We start from the raw sequence: 17292 nt of genomic DNA on the forward strand, positions 1-17292 counted from the left end.
ACCGCAGACAGACTTCATGCTTCATGGGAGGCTTTTACGGGAAACACATGGATCATCTGAAATGGTCAGAGTGTGCACAGATAACGCATTTATACCAAATATGAAACAACACAGGATATATTTATTGCCTCGTAACCATGGCACCACCGTGCAGCAGACAGTTTGGAGAAGCGTGGCTGTTACTCATCTCTAAACCTCCCAGACATGTGGCTCATCGTCCCGCTGATGATCTTCGCTCGGAGGTTGTTTCATGTCGTCGGGGGGGGAACGACGGTAAACAATATTCCACAATGAAGAAATAAATCAAACGCAGCCCTGACACACAGCTTGAGAGCTACTACTCAGAAGGTTGAAGTCTGTTCGCTCAGTTTATTTTCCTCGTGACCATGTTCCCATGTAGAGCCCCAGGGTGACGTTATTTACGCAACAATCTGAATGTTCAGTGAATACCGAACGGTCTAATATGTCATGTCTTGGTCATCGGAGGTTGTGTTTGCCTCATTTTACAACCTTGTAAATAAAAGATGACTCCTTTTTATTCCCATAATGCATCAAACCTTCAAAGAGGATGCATTATAAAAACATCTTAAAGGTTCATGTTGGATATATTACATTTATCAGAGGCTTTCATCCAAAGTGACTCAGAGCTGAGGGAAACAGTTGAGCCACAGCTTCTTCTGCTTAGCTGATACGAAGAGTATTAGGGCCATGCAGGAGAAAAATATTTGAGCGGAAGATTTTCTTTTATTGTGCACTTCGAGAAAAAAGTCGATATGTCGAGATTAATGTTGAAATACAATAGGGCTTGGTCACCAAGGTGCATTCTGGGACGCGGCGGCCGTGTTGGATGCCTCGTGAGTGTAAACAAACAGCAGTGTAGCAGTTCACCAAGTGAACAGACGGAACGCAAAAAAAAGATGTTAAACTGCTGGAAAGGAACTGGAATTTACCGGGATACCTTAAACAAGGAAGCCAGGGACCGGTTTATGGAGAAAATAATGATTATTAACGGTTTGGATCCATATGAAATCCCTACTAGTAAGGATTTACTGCTGCAGTTCTGCACAACCCGCGTCTTCAGCTACCTTGTTTAGGAGTGTTTGGCAGCTGCTTTGGTAAATGTTTGACTCGCCATGTGTTTCAATAAATTAGTAGCCTATAATAGTACAACATACAGTGCATGTTTTGAATTACTCTTAGTTTTTCTTTTCTTTTTTTGACAGCTATATTATGCTGAAGAGGCTCGGAGGCGTGAGCAATATTTTTGTTTTCCTCGTGGGATTATTTTTTTCCTCTGCAGCTACAAATAGAGTACATTTTTTTTCCTCAACAAACTAGTTTTATCTGAAGATTGGGGTTAATCGCACCGCAGAGAGCTGGCCAACAACTGCGTTTAGCTGGAGAAGTGGGGAATAAAACCCGTGTTTTGATCCGACCCCGGTTTGTTTTGGTGTTTGTTTGTGGTTTACTGTGGAAGGTTATGTTTGGTCGTCTTACAGCCGCGATCCAAGCGAGCCGACGACTCTTTTATTAATCTCAGATACTCGGCCTCCGTGGTTCTGCCTCCGAGTAGGAAAGCGGTGAAAAGTTAAACCATTAGGGATCATTTCCCCACGTCTGTTATGTGGAGCTGCTGCAGCTATAACACAGCAATGGGTTACCATGGTTTACAGAATAACGGAAAGTAACGATTACAAGTAAGACACATCGAAGAGGTAGCACGTCTGTACAGTGCGCAGTGGTCCGAAGAGCAGCTAATGTAGCATCCAACAGGGTGGCTCTGCCAGGTGATGACGTCAAGACGACCAAGCCCTATTTCAAGAAAAAAGTCGAAATTTCCAGAATAAAGTTGAAATACAATTTCGTGAATAAAGTGGAAATGTCTCCTCTGGCCCATCCAATCCAGTTAGGAGAGCGACTGACAGCTATGCAGCAGCAGCCGTAACTAACTAACTAACTTACATCCTTGGAGTGGAACGTTAAGGGTACGTTTCTGAAGTTATGCAACTGCATATGTGCGATATGTGTTTCAAATCAATATCGTAAAGCCAATTTTTGTATTTTGACATTATTCTCGAAATTGTATTTCAACATTAATCTCGACATTTCGACTTTTTTCTCGACATTTCGACTTTTTTCTCTAAGTGCATAATGAAAAAAAAATCTTCCTCCTCTAAAATATGAGTTATATTTTTCTCCTGCCTGGCCCTAATACTCCAGCAGAGCTGGTGCTCCATGGCTCCCTGCTTACCTGCTCTTCAGAAAACCCAGTCACGCAGGGTTTTCCAGTTCTTCCTATAGGCTACAGTCTATGACTGGGGCACACAAATTAAATTACGATTGGTATTTTCATGGTGTTGCTCAGCCCTGATCACAACCCCCCCTCCTGGCAGACATGCCCCATGCAGCGTCTTGTTATGCTCTAAGTGTAAAGTGAGGGCCGTGAGTTGAATGAAAAGAGGGAGGGCGGTGTGTGTGTGTGTGTGTGTGTGTGTGTGTGTGTGTGTGTGTGTGTGTGTGTGTGTGTGTGTGTGTGTGTGTGTGTGTGTGTGTGTGTCTGTGTGTGAGAGAGAGAGAGAGAGAGGATTGCTCCGTTGCGTAGCAGCGCAGCCTCATTCCTCCACAGCCGCCGCTGCGAGCGCGTCGCCACTCCTCATCTGCCAAGTGTTGCGCTGCAACTCAACTTCATTCTCTCTCCAAGTTTCCCACCGGCTGTTCTGGAGAAGGAGGGAAAAAAACATGGGACCTGATCCCAACTTGCTCCCAGCGGCGCTGCAGGTGTGAAGCCAGCCAGTGCGCGCAGGTGTTAGAATAATCCCTATAATAAAGGCTGGAGCAGAGGATGGCTGTGCCGGGGAACGGCAGCGCGGAGCGGCTGTCCCTGGGCTGCGGGGAGCAGGGCAACCTCAGCGGGGAAGTTACCGACTACAACATGAGCAGCTGCACCAACAGCTCCGTCCTCCCCAGACCGGCGGCCAGGACCCGAGGTAAGACCCCCCTCATTCCCTCATTGACCCAACACCCGAGGTAAAAACCCCCCCATTCCCCCATTCCCTCCTCCTGCATCAACATCTGGAAAGAACATACAGGACTGTCTCAGAAAATGAGATTATGGTGATTTTCTGTAATGCAATTACAAAATAGAAAATGTCATACATTCTGGATTCATTAAAAATCAACTGAAATATTGCAAGCCTTTTATTATTTTAATATTGCTGATCATGGCTTACAGCTTAAGAAAACTCAATTATCCTATCTCAAAAAATTAGAATATTCTGGGAATCTTAATTTTATATATTTATATATATATATATATATATATATATATATATATATATATATATATATAAGGAGAGAGAGAGATAGAGAGGGGTGTATATATATATATATATATATATATATATATATATATATGTGTGTGTGTGTGTGTGTGTGTGTGTGTGCATATATACATATATGTGTGTGTGTATATGTATATATATATATATATATATATATATATATATATATATATATATATATATATATGTATATATGTATATGTATGTATTTATATATATATAAATGGGAATGTGTGTGAGATATATATATATATATATATATATATATATATATATATATATATATATATATATCTCACACACACATCAACGTGTGTGTGTGAGAGAGATATTTCCATCCATCTTTATTTCTTATCTTAAAAAATATATCTATTGTATTGTATGTATGTATCTATTACTATTAATTATAAAAATTATAAAAGCGTCCAGCTATTATTGGTGGGCTCATAAACATATATTGAACAAACACTTGATTGGATGATATAAAACGTACAAATTAATCACTTTGAAGTGATTTTTATCGACCTTGTCTGATCCCTTTTACCAGAAAATTACGTTGCAATGGGGGGTTTTGTGTAAATCAACTTCCCCAGCCCCACTGAAGACAATCAGTCAGCGAGCAGCCCACTCCACTGCTGCCCCCGCATCAATACCCCCCCGTTCAGGCGAGCGGCTCCGCCGGCATGCAGCTTGACAGGCAGTCTTAACTCTGAATGTTTTACTCTAATTCTGAAGCGCTTGAGGAGATTAAACCCCGTGCCAGAGGAGATAAAGCCCAGAGTCGTCTACGAGGACACCAGTTGAACATAAAGGACTTGGTAATGAGGTCTGAACAGCAGTTATTTTTATGATGTACCCCCCTCGTGTCTGCTTCGGCTGTTTTGTAACAAAACAATATTGCACATAGTTTCCCGATAAATAATTCAGCCGCTCCTCCCCCTGGTGCTGGAGTACTTTTTCCGACCTTTTACTGGAACAGGGCACGAACCTCGGCATCCGCCGGAGCTCCGCCGCCCGGAGAGGAGCCGGCCCTACCAGGGTGGATTTACTGTTGGGGGGACAGAAACACTGACGCGCCTCCTAGGTAATGGGTAATATTTTACCGTTCACGATATACCGTCAAAAAAATACTCCACGGTAAGAATCTGTCATCTCGAGGTAAAAACGATAAATTCACGTTGATGACGGAAGGAAGGAGGAAATGAGCCAGAATGAAAGAAAGAAAGAAAGAAAGAAAGAAAGAAAGAAAGAAAGAAAGAAAGAAAGAAAGAAAGAAAGAAAGAAATATAGAAAGAAAGGAAGAAAGAAAGAAAGAAATGAGCCAGAAAGAAAGAAGGAAAGAAAGAAAGATAGAAAGAAAGAAAGAAAGAAATGAGCCAGAAAGAAAGAAAGAAAGAAAGAAAGAAAGAAAGAAAGAAATGAGCCTGAAAGAAAGAAATGAGCCTGAAAGAAAGAAAGAAAGAAAGAAAGAAAGAAAGAAAGAAAGAAAGAAAGAAAAAAAGAAATGAGCCAGAAAGAAAGAAAGAAATGAGCCTGAAAGAAAGAAAGAAAGAAAGAAAGAAAGAAAGAAAGAAAGAAATGAGCCTGAAAGAAAGAAAGAAATGAGCCAGAAAGAAAGAAAGAAATGAGCCTGAAAGAAAGAAAGAAAGAAAGAAAGAAAGAAAGAAAGAAAGAAAGAAAAAAGAAAGAAATGAGCCAGAAAGAAAGAAAAAAAGAAAGAAAGAAATGAGCCAGAAAGAAAGAAATAGAAATGAGCCAAAAAAGAAAGAAAGAAAGAAAGAAAGAAAGAAAGAAAGAAAGAAAGAAAGAAAGAAAGAAAGAAAGAAAGAAAGAAAGAAAGAAAGACGGATAAATTCCCCTTGATACGTTTTTGTGTAACAAACATGGCGGAACAGGGATCTTTTATTAATTCAATTTAATTGGTGTAGTTTAGTAGCATTTAGTATTCTTTTAGAGCAGTGTTTTGGGGGCTCCAAAGACTTGATGTGGTGATAGATTTATAGTTACAAAGGTGGAGTTGAAATGGTATTTTTTTATCGTCATTTTTATCGTTATCGGGATAAATGCCAGAAATTATCGTGATACATTTTTAGTCCATACCGCCCATCCCTAGCGCCTCCGTCTCTCTTCTTCTCTGTGAGTGCGAGATGATGCATCTATTTCCCTCCACCCGTTACCGTCATGCGGCCTGTGCCGTCTCCAGGTCAGGAGGGAGTGATGGAGTTTGATGAGGTGTTTCTGTTGTTCTCAGGGGTCAAGAGCCGCGACAGGAAATTAAAGTCCCACCCACACCAGCTATGGAGGCACCGCACTCAGATTTATTACAGTACAGATGTGGCTCTGTGGTAATAATGTAGCAGCTGAAATGAAATTATTGCTGAAATGAAATTATTGGTGGTGATAGTTGATTTCAAACAAAACCTAGTTAATAGGACCACTTTTAGAGTTTAGCTGAACTCATCTGAAGGCGCTTTGAATAGAAATGGATATTTAAATTGTATTTTACTTAATTACATTGAAAGATCCTGCGTGTTCGTTTGTCTGGTGCGCCATAAGAAAACCAGTGAACAGAATCAAAGTTATTACAAACTTTATTATATCATGCACAATGTTTTCCGGTGGGAGGTGCACTTTTTTCAAACCACAAAGGTAGGAGAGAAATGCACGTATTTATACTAAAAAGGGAGGTGTTCTTTGTACGTGAACCCCATCTGCCAAACATATCAGACCTTCAGCCGTATGTCCCTGTTTATTGCTTTCTACTTGAGATTAGGGCTGTGCGATTAATCGATTTTAAATCTAAATCAGATTTATTAATCCAGACGATGTTAAAAAAAGGAAAATCGGAAAATCGATTTTCCTTTTTTGCAGCTGGCTGCATTACAGACAGAGCTCGTCTAGTCATCTTTGTTTGGTCAAGAAACCTGTAAATGTTGTCACTTTACTAAACTCAAGGAGGATTTACAGTATCTTTCAATTGCACTTCATTCCCAATAGGGAAATTTGTTTGCTATTTTTCTTTAAAAATAAAGATAAAATATTTGAAACAATTTATTCCATTGTCTTTTGTAGTTTTACCAAAAAAATAGAAAATAGAAAAATCGGGTTTTCAGAGAAAAAAAATCGGGATTTTATTTTTGTCCAAAATCGCACAGCCCTACTTGAGATGTTAACCCAGATATCGGATGAGACCCATCAGTGTAAAACATATGTTTCTCTTCATTGTCTTCACCTAAAGAAAGACTATTTAACAGCCTATAGTCATAAAACAGGAGTTGACCCTGCAAATAGAGAAAAACCACCAGTGCAGAATCTTATAGAAAAACCCTTCAAACCTTTAAACAATTTCATAAAATCCTAACAACATCATCCGTTTATTTATTGTCTATCAGTAAGTTTTACTGTAACAGTTGGTGTGGCAGGTGAGCTGATCACTGGCACCGGTCTCACTGGAGATCTTTGGCCCAGCACCATTAATTAAATAGCAGTTTATTCATAAATTATTCTAATGAATGCAGTGATTACAAGAGATATTCAGCGGCTCTGCACGGGTCGACAGTCTGGACCACGGAGGAGGGTGGGAACTGGGACATTAAAAGAGAAGTGTTTGGTTAAAAAGGGCAGTAACCGGGAGCCTGATAACTGAAAGGCCAGTCTCCAGTCCACTGGTGGAAAGCCTCAGGTAATGTGGATATAACGCTCCCGTGTAGATAGGACCCAAATGCAGGAGAGCCGGGAGGCAGGAGTTCCAAGAATGGTGTTTAAAGGTATTGTGACATCATTTTTAACATGCTTTTAACACTATTAAAAGTCTTGGCCAACATCCCTCAAATGTGTCTAAAAGAGTGTAACAAGAAAAACTTCACTCTTAGTACTCTTTTCCTGGCTTTTTATTACAGTGTTTTTTTGCGCCGTGAAAAATGCTTCCTTTCCCCCCTTTCCTGTCAATCATTGCTCCGCTCCTCCTCCAAACCTCCTCCAGCCCAACCATACGCTCACAGCGGCGTCGGAGCGACAGGCGAAGCATGCACGGAAGAGCAGCAGGGAGAAGGACAGCAAACAATCATAAAAATAAAGGCATGCAAGCAGCACTGTCCCCTTATCTTAAGTCCAGTCAGTGGCCGCGGGTCTTCTTAGCAGTTTTCCTCCGGTGATTAGAACAAAAGACGCTCTAAACAGCTCCGTGTTAAGCCTCATTTATGGTTCCGCGTTAAATCGACGCAGAGCCTACGCCGTAGGGTTCAGCGTATGGTGCGCGTCGCAGCGTAACCCTACGCCGTAGGCTCTGCGTCGGTGTAACGCGGAACCATAAATCAGCCTTTATGGTGCGCTGGAGAGGAGCGGAGGCAGGGAGCTGGGTGGAGGGGGCGGTGATTTAGCGGGCCGTTACGTAACGGCCCGCCACCAAACCACATGCGCCGTTTTTGCACAGTTATGCGGAAAATCCCAGAAAGCACACAATACACTGAATGTTAAAAGTTCGTTGTTTTTTGGGTGTAATTGATGTCAAGACACCCAACAAAACACAAAAAAATCAAGAAAAATTTGTTTTTCATGTCACAATCCCTTTAATAAAACAAATAAAATCAAAAAGCGCTGCAAAGCAGGGTTCAAACAGTACGGACCAGCAGGGAGCAAAGAAGAGACAAGACCAGATATACAGGAGGGTTAACGAGACACAGGTGCAGACAATCAGGGCAGATGGGAAACAGGAAGGTCAAACCAGAACTGAAACACAAAGACACGGGCTTCAAAATAAAACAGGAACTGAATAACCAAACTGGGACAGTGGAGGTCTTTAAGGCAAGGCAAGTTTATTTGTATAGCACAATTCAATACAAGGTAATTCAAAGTGCTTTAAATCAACATTAAAAGCGGCAAGACACAATTAAACAGTAAATAACAAATACAATGAAATAAAATGATAAGAAAAGAGGTAAAATAATAAAAAGCACAAGTTGTTAAAAAGTAGTACAGCAGGTACATCTCATTCTTACAATGGCAAGAATTACGTTTCTATACGGTCAAAAGGTACAAAGACCGGGTCAAATACATTTTTACAAAAGTAATCAATAGTAATCTTAAGGTGAGGCGGAGCTAAGCCACCCAGATAAGAGGAGGACTTTTGAATTCTATCCAGGATTTAAAAGCGAGTCAATGAAGAGAAGCCGAGATTGGAGAAACATGATCTCTCCGGCTCATCCTCATCAAATGCTGCAGCATCCTGGATCAGATGGAGTCGGTCCAGAGCCACTTCAGGACACCTTGTTACAGGGAACCAAAGATACGGGTTCAAAGTCTGCGTGGAAACGCCCTCCTTATATATGAGCATCTGCAAATCCACTTAGAAAACACACAAAGAGCGGGCAGAATCAGTTTTTTTTTCTTTCTTGGCATCAAGACGATCCAATTACAGCCGTCTGCACATCCGCCGCCACGCTTCAACACGCCAACAGCTGATCGCAGGACCACGCGCTCTGCTCTGCAGTTTTCCAGAATGAATACAAATTGGCTTCAATCTGAAGGGAAGAGCGTTTGGCTTTGACCCCCCCCCCAATCATTTAATGAATTCATCCATTCTGTGGGCAGTATGTTATGATGCAGAAGAAGCTGTATTTCTACCTTCGTTTTAAAGGCTTTGTTTCAGTGTTTAGAGGAGCAGCTGTAAAATGTTCATCCCGACATGTACGGCACCTCGGTATTGATCCGGGAGAGCTGCTGGTCTCAGACAGGATCCTGCCCGCGCAGCAACGCCTGTGTCCGGACCTCGACTCTGCTGGGACTCAGCGCCTCCCCGCTGATTCAAAGTGGCACTTTGCTGAGCTCAGTTGGTCTCCTTTGAGTGCATGTGAGATAAGCTACCTTGAAGGGTATTTCATAAGCACCAAATGAGCTTGTTGTTTTTGAAAGGACACTTGGAAGTGAACAGCAGAGCAGCTGCATGCGCGGCAATGGCGGCCGGGCGCCCCAGGAACCTTTAATATGAAAACCAATTACTAGAAAAAGGTGACCTGCAGGGAAGAAGAAACAAAAAAGGATCCTGAATTTAACAGCGCAAAAATGGGCGTGGCTTACAACAGTGGTAATGTTTCTCTGTGATGAACATGTGGTTTAACCCTGACTGATGCACTGACTATTTACCTCTCTGATACTAAGAATTAGTCTGAAACCTCAAGATTCACCTCTGATCTGGACTGATAAGTCCAGATTTATCTCCTCAGGGAGGGATGAGAGGTGGATGAAGTGATGCTCCATTCACGCCTGTGTTTAACGTGCAAGACTGAGGGGGTAGTATCATGATATGGGGCTAGGGGGGGATGTATTTTCATTATTACACTATCAGACATCATTTTCACCCCTAAACTGGCTACCTAACCCCACCGAGCGTCTGAGATGAGGAGACCTGACGCAGCCTTCTGAACATCAGTCAGTGCGAGAGCTTGGTGAAAATTTAATGACACTGGTTCGGAATCTGAAATGTTGCCATGGCGAAGGCACACAAAATTGAATGAGGAAATGTTTAGTGTTGCTGAACCTTGTTACCGAAGAGGCTTTGCAGAGGTGGTTCTGAGTCCAAACCCCTGGAGAACTGTTTTATTCAGTGCTGCTGAAGTTTTGATTTTTGTTTTAATATTTGAGATTTCTTTGGATCCCAAAGATCTTTTAATGATGGAGACAAAAATCAGCCCTTGACGTCTCCGCAACTTAAGTACACAATGAAAGGTGTGTAAAGATTTCGAACTATATGAACTGTGATGTGTGAATTTTAAGAAACTTGCAGGAAGTAATTGGACCGTGTTTCCTCTGCTGGCCCGGTTTCCATAGTAAGTTATTTGATCAAAAAGCAAACACCTAAAGGCTGTATGTGCTTTTTTTAATAAAAAACATCCCAGAAGAGGGAACTCTTGTAAAGGCAGGATGCTGGATCCAATTATAGTATGAAGTGATGAATGAGGAAGCCAAGGAGACGTCTTCTAGAAGTTTGAGGTAGATTTATTTATAGTTTTTAAGGTTTCTTTAACAGGAACACAGAGTTGGAGTAGTGTAGTTGCTTCTCTGATTATGTTACTCAAGAAAATTAGGGTATGCTGCTGTGAATGACTCAGCATATTTTAAGCCATTCATGACTAAATCCCATTTTATCTGGGATAACTCCCCACTCCGGCGGCACCGGTAGCAAGCGTATAGCTAACATTGCTCATGCGGTAGCCACACCCTCTTCATGATGGTGATTTTTAGTTCTGATTTACGTTGGTGGTCCCAGTTCGAGCAGTTGCATGACTAACACACTTTATGCACCATTCTGATACCCAGGAACTGGGTTGGACTGTCAAACCTCAATAGTCACCACTGTGTTAGAGAGCTGAAAGCTGTATTTGGTGTTCGACAGATGCGGTGCTGCACATTATAGCCACATTCTTTGCTCTCGTCTCCCTAAAGCACATCCTCAAGATGTAGCCCCTCACGCGAATATGCTGCAAGCCTCAGTGGTGTTGTTGTCCATTGACTTTGGGTGAGGTGATGTTAAAGGGATTGTGACATGAAAAACAAATTTTTCTTGATTTTTTGTGTTTTGTTGGGTGTCTTGACATCAATTACACCCAAAAAACCCGAACTTTTAACGTTCAGTGTATTGTGTGCTTTCTGGGAGTTTCCGCATAATTATGCAAAAACGGCGCATCTGGTTGTGTGGCGGACCTACACGTATAGGTCCGCTAAATCACCGCCCCCTCCACCCAGCTCCCTGCCCATCACCTATCCTCTCACCGCCCACAAGACAAATCACCCGAGCACTGAGCCGCGGGCTGGAGGGAGAGAGACGTCTAAGTCTCTCCTCTCCACCCGCACTCTCCTTTTTTTTTCGCCTACGACCTCAGATCAGACGAGACAACCCGCTGAATTTAAGCATATTACTAAGCGGAGGAAAAGAAACTAACAAGGATTCCCTCAGTAGCGGCGAGCGAAGAGGGAAGAGCTCAGCGCCGAATCTCCATCCGAGCGGCGGGCGTGGGAAATGAGGCGTACGGAAGACCGCTTGCCCGGTGTCGGTCGGGTGCCTGAGTCCTTCTGATCGAGGCTCAGCCCGTGGACGGTGTGCAAGACAAAATCACATACCATTGATCCACTGTCTGCTGTGTGCGGGGAGTTTGGGGGGAAAAGGACGCGTTTTTCACTGCGCAAAAAACACCGTGATAAAAAAGCCAAGCATGGAGTACTGGAGTGAAGTTTTTCTTGTTACACCTTTTTAGACACATTTGAGGGATATCGGCCAAGACTTTTAATAGTGTTAAAAGCATGTTCAAAATTATATCACAATACCTTTAAGTGTCACCAAACTGATTTGTGGGTATGTCGTGTTGCTTTGGAAGCGTGGCTGGTGTCTAAAGTCCAGAAAAGTCTAAGATTTGTTGTCACTTAATGTCACTTAATCAAAGTGTGGCTACGACACAGCAAATGCAATTGTACCTGGGGGTGGACCAATAGTGGGGAAAAGGAGCTGAATATTACTGTGTCCGACTGGCCCATCTTGTATGGCCAGACTTTGTGGTCATAACATGATCAAACCTGGGGAAATGTGGTAGATATCTGGTGCCCACTAGATTAGAAGCAGAACAAAGAACCTCCAGGACCACAACTAAAGTAGGACCCCCCCCCTCATACTAGGAAGTTTTTCATTGGAAAATGAGGAAATCCCAACAGTTAGGGAACAGTCAGTGAAGCGTTTAGGTCGGTGGTACAGGGTGGACCTGGGTGATAAAGAGTGAGGTCTCCCAGGAAAGTTACAGTATGTGTTTGCAGTTTGGGTTATTCCCTTGGCTGATGTGGCCATTTTCAAAGTACCAAACTCCAATATCCACAGTGGAGAGAATGGGAATGGTTGTTAGCTGCTACAAGGAAGTGTAGGGGTGTCTAGGTAGTGTAAGATTGTCCGGGTAAGGAATATTGCAGCTACCAGTATCTGGTTTAACAGAGGAGTTAAGTGTTCCCAGGTTAGGACAGACCTGTTGTTAGCTGGGAGTGAAGGTGCCATAGTTAGGGAGGTGGGTCCAAATCCAATCAAGGGGAGGAAACAGAGCCCCAGAGAGGCAGTTTAGGCGGGAGAAGCAGATTTTAAGCGGTCAGAGATTGTAGGTAAGTTTCGGGTTGCCCTGGGAGTTTTGGGGCTTGGCTCAGGCAAAGAAAAAGGAAAGCTGGTTGTGGAGTAGGTACGTAATCAGGAGGCAATAGTAAGGGGTGCAAAGGCAGTGGCTCAGGGACACTGGTTAAACTGGGGAGATGTAAAGAAGAAGAAGCTTGGTTGGAGGGACCTGTGGAGCATGGAGCAGGGTGATATTAGATTCCTGTTAGGGGCTACATATGATGTGCTAGCAACCCCCCAGAGCCTACAACTCTGGGTAAAAGCATCATACTTGTTGTGTTCAGTTACCGGAAAATTGAAACATATCTTGTTAGGCTGTAAGATTAGCTTGTCACAAGGCAGGTACACAAAGCTTAGCTGCAGGTGTTGAAAACAAGATCCAGGAGGTGTTAAGAGATGGAGAACAACCGTTTGTGTTTAAGGAGGAGAAATACCGAGGTGACAGGTCAGGAAAGTTTGGTTGTTCAGAAGCTGCTAATGATCGGAAATGCAGGTAGACTTCGGTGGGAAGCTGGTTGTTTCTCAGGAAATAGTTTGTACTAGTCTAAGACCTGATATAGTCTTATGGTTAGTTAGTCAGCGAATAGTTTACTTTATTGAGCTAACAGTTCCCTGGGAGGTTTAAGTGGAGGCATACGAGAGGAAAAATCTTAGCTAGGCAGATTAAGGGTGGAGCGTTAGGGTTCGTTCAGTAGAACTGGGATGTGGGGGTTTCATAGCGAGATTAGTGGTCACATTACTGGGTTTGAAGAAGACAGTGAAAGAAATGTCAGACGAAGCAGCTGGATGTCATCAGTGGAGCTGGATTAGGAAAACAACGTCTGCTGGGGGCCAAAATAAAGATAGGAGTTGGTCATTTGTCTTCTTTGGTTATGAAGATTAGAGAGTGAAGGCGGGGGGGGGGGGGGTTCAGATGAGGTCAATCAAGCTTTTGAGGAGGAAATCGAGGAAGAGGAAGTTTATTTAACAAAGTGGGAGTGGCCTATTTGAATTCCTTTGTCTGGGACCATGCTGGTAAGTTTGAGTGCTTCTGCTAGGTGTTGGGAAGGTGGTATCAGCACTATTCCTACCTGGAGCTCCCATGAACGCTGCCTGAGTCTGTTGAAGGTTAAGTCAGTGGAGGTTGTTGTGTTGGTGGGGAGGCGTGAGAGCTGGCATTAGGAGGGTGACCCTGGGACATGTCAGTTATTGCTGCTCACATGTATATAGTCCAGTTATGCTAAGGCCTTTACTGAAGGTTGCTTTGTTTATTTCAACCCACACTGATGGGAAGCAACAACTCTCTAATGGCGCTTTTCCACTAGTACCTACTCAGCGCGCCCCGGCTCGGGACGGCTCGTCACGCCTCGTCACGCCTCTACCCGTTTTGTCCCCGTTTGTTTTTCCACACCCAGGTGAGAAGTGGTCAGGTTGGGGTGAAGCTGCTGTGACGTACTCGATTGCGCAACCCCTTTGTTCGTGTCGGCGCTGATCAGAAATCAGCTGGAGCCGCGAGCGGCTGAGAGTAAAACAGAGCTCATGGTGGATCTGATCGTTCCTTATCGCCCGTCTAGATCTCTTTTTTAATTCTCTCGTCAGCCACCAGGTTTATGAACATATTCACCTCAGAGTTGGATCACCAAACAGACGTTTGCGCTGTATAATAAAATCGCCGCGAGTCGCTCTCGCGCTGACTCCCCGCTTCCTGATTCAAACGTCTGACAGCGCCGCCCCACGACCATGGGAGGAGGCAGCCAGGGAACCCACGATGATGGACCGGGACCCAGCCGAGCACCGACCACCCGGCATGGCCCGATCATGCGGCCAGGAGGCCCACATCCCCCAGGCCAACGACCCCCACCCGGCGAGAGGCCAGCCTGCCCGGATAGACGGGGCCACCCCGACTGCCAACGCAGGCAGGTGCACCCGCCCCCACGAAAGCAAGGACCCCAGAGCCAAAGGCGCGCCCAACTGCAAGGGCAGTGGGGGGGGGGGGGCGGAGACGGGCCTGGAGAGGGAAACCCCCGACAAGAAGCCACCCAGGCGGGCCCGGCAGAAGAGGGCCCCAGACCCAGGCTTAGACAACGGACAACGGACAACCATCCATCCATCCATCCATCCATCCATCCATCCATCCATCCATCCATTTTCTGTATCCGTTTCCTCCTTATCCATCGCAGGATCCTTACACACATACACTCACTGACAAACACATGGACAATCATTCTCTCACCACTCCCATCTCCCTCTTCCCGGGCAACCCCCCTCCAGGCAACACGGCGAGCCCCTGCCCCAGGCCGAACGCGGGAAACACGGGTGGAGTAAGCCCCACTCCCGCCCCTGGTGTCAGTTTTTGCAAACACAACAGAATGGAAGTGATTTACTGAGTCTGTTGCCCTCGGGAGAGGCTGCTTAGCAGTTACGCTGCCTTCGTTAAACACTCATGCTTCAAACCCAAACGGGCTCAAGCTCCCATCACACGGGCCAGATAGGTTCATCCTGATTAATATTTCTGGTTTCGGTTCATTTGTTTACATGATTCCATATCAAAACGTTCAGTTTAGCATGCAGAATAGGACGGAGGAACTAATGGCACTGAAAGTTAATGTATGCTTCAGGGCCTCATGGGTAATTAAATATGTGCTGAGCTTGTTCGGTCGCTACAAATAAGCTTTTTTTCTACTGGAAGATTTCAAAGTGATGTCAAATCAATATTCATTTCTCATGGGGTCGCGAAGTGAGAAGACTTCGTCAGTTTAATTGTGCTGACTGTTTCATAAAGGGAATCTGTCTCGCCGCAGTGATAAAACACAGACTTCTGCAATTACTGTCAAAGGATTAACTCGCTGTAACTTTCTCAATATCCGGTAATGCGGCATCGTCGTGTAGCACGCACAGAGGTTACACCTGAACCTGTACAGATATTATGCAGCAAAACTGAACCCATCTCTGAGTATTAAACCAAAGACAAGGAGGTTAAAAGAAAAAAGTGGACTCTGTCCAGATTCAATCCCTTGATTGAATCTGTCGGGACACGATACATGTTTAAGAGCTCTGAGTCCACCGCTGCAATTTAAAATGATGTAGCGTCTTATTAGCTGCGTTGACCCTTTAACGGGTGGGGGTGATTGACAGGGAGGGCTCTGTGACTTGAGATAAGGAATTTATTGCGAGCTTGAATGAATGAAGAGGTTTCGGAAGCAACTTTTTCACTCTGGGGAAAATGTTTAGTGATTTACTCAGAAGTTGGAGCTCTTACCCTGTAAATCTGAGCCATTAATGGGTAAAAGAAGAACGGTTTTGACGTGCCGGCGGAAAAGCCTGGAAATCCTCCTGGGAATTAAGTAAATCAATGTCAGAAGGTTGTTGTTTTGCTTTTACTTCCATGGATTAAAACCAAACATGGTGAATTACAGCAGAGACACAAACAAAGTCATTAATCTGAGGTAAAGTTGCAGGGAGGGATTTTACATTTCCTATCTTGCCAAGATTTTAAAAAAAAATGTTTACAGAGGACTCTCAGGATAATACTCTTCACATCTGGGATTAAAACCCATCATAATAGGTGACAGTTAAATAAAATGTACATGAATAAATCTGGGATCAGATTAAAGTAACACAAATGAGATAACCAGCTAAGTGCAAAGTTAAGTATATATATATATATATATATATATATATATATATATATATATATATATATATATATATATATATATATATATACTGTATATATATATATGTATAGCCTATATATTTTTTTTTTTAAAGAGGAGCGACTTTCGTTTTGTCACAATTAGACATATCTGTGATACCAAACCATAAACACTTTAATTTTCCATCCATCCATCCATCCATCCATCCATCCATCCATCCATCGCAGATTTATCGAAGGGTCCATCAATACCTCGATAAATCTCTTGCTGGGTGTTTGTGCAAGGCCATATCTCAGGAACGGCATGAAGCCTTTAGTTCAGGGGTGTCAAATGTGCGCGTGCGCATGCGGCCCGTTTCCAATGCAAAAAAACGAAATGTTAATTTACAAAAAGGAAGGCATAAATAATTGCCATGAATCGCAGCATATCCTATAATGTATTTCTTCTACAAATCCATCATTATTCCACAAATAGAGCAGTTTTCGACATTTTTTTAGTTTTCTAGAATGCATTTGCCGATTTTATTTCTTTTTAGATAGTCCTTTATTTTTATTAACTGACTACTATTATATATTTTCGCAGGAAAAATATCAACGCTAAAAAAGATGATAGAAGATATTTATTCAGAGAATTTCAGTTTTGAATACGAGGATAGTGACAAAGTAAAACAGTTCAAAAAGAAGTGCTGACTTTTTCGGCACACTGGTGTAAATATCCGCGCCAATTCTTAAAAATAAATACACTTAATTGTACTGGAAAAATCTCTAAATCACAAAGAAACACTCTCGGATGTAATAAGAAAGATTTTGCTTTTAATTAAATTTCCTATAAAAAAGTGAAATATAAAAAAAACATGTTTCTGTTTATCTTTGTAAAATGATATTAAAAGTATCTTACATAATTGGAAAAGAAACGAGAAATTTCAAGAAAAGATCCTGAAGAAATTACATAATTAGAGTGTAAACAAAGTGCATATTTCCTTTAAAATTAAGTAAACTGATATTGGATTAGATAATAAAAAAGAATTCGAAAAAAAAGTTTCGCACCGTTTTTGTTATTTTGAGCGTGCGGCCCGCGAGAAAAAAATTGGTCAAATCCGGCCCGCCAAGCAAAATTTGTTTGACACCCCTGCTTTAGTTGATTGACACCTCTATGAAATTGTGTTATGATTGCGCTC

The 17292-nt window shown here is 42.9% G+C and overlaps 1 protein-coding gene across 1 annotated transcript in view; it reads left to right on the forward strand.

Moving 5' to 3' along the window:
- Nucleotides 1-2701: 2701 nt before the first annotated feature.
- LOC133425006 (cholecystokinin receptor-like) overlaps nt 2702-17292 on the forward strand; it is a 64803-nt gene continuing 50212 nt past the window's right edge. The window contains exon 1 of the mRNA XM_061715643.1: nt 2702-2987. Within this exon, the coding sequence (XP_061571627.1) occupies nt 2843-2987 (145 nt within the window). The 5' untranslated portion in view covers nt 2702-2842. The remainder of the gene's footprint in view (nt 2988-17292) is intronic.

Source organism: Cololabis saira, chromosome 24 (genome assembly GCF_033807715.1).
Source record: "Cololabis saira isolate AMF1-May2022 chromosome 24, fColSai1.1, whole genome shotgun sequence".
In the NCBI taxonomy this organism is placed as follows: Eukaryota; Metazoa; Chordata; class Actinopteri; order Beloniformes; family Belonidae; genus Cololabis; species Cololabis saira.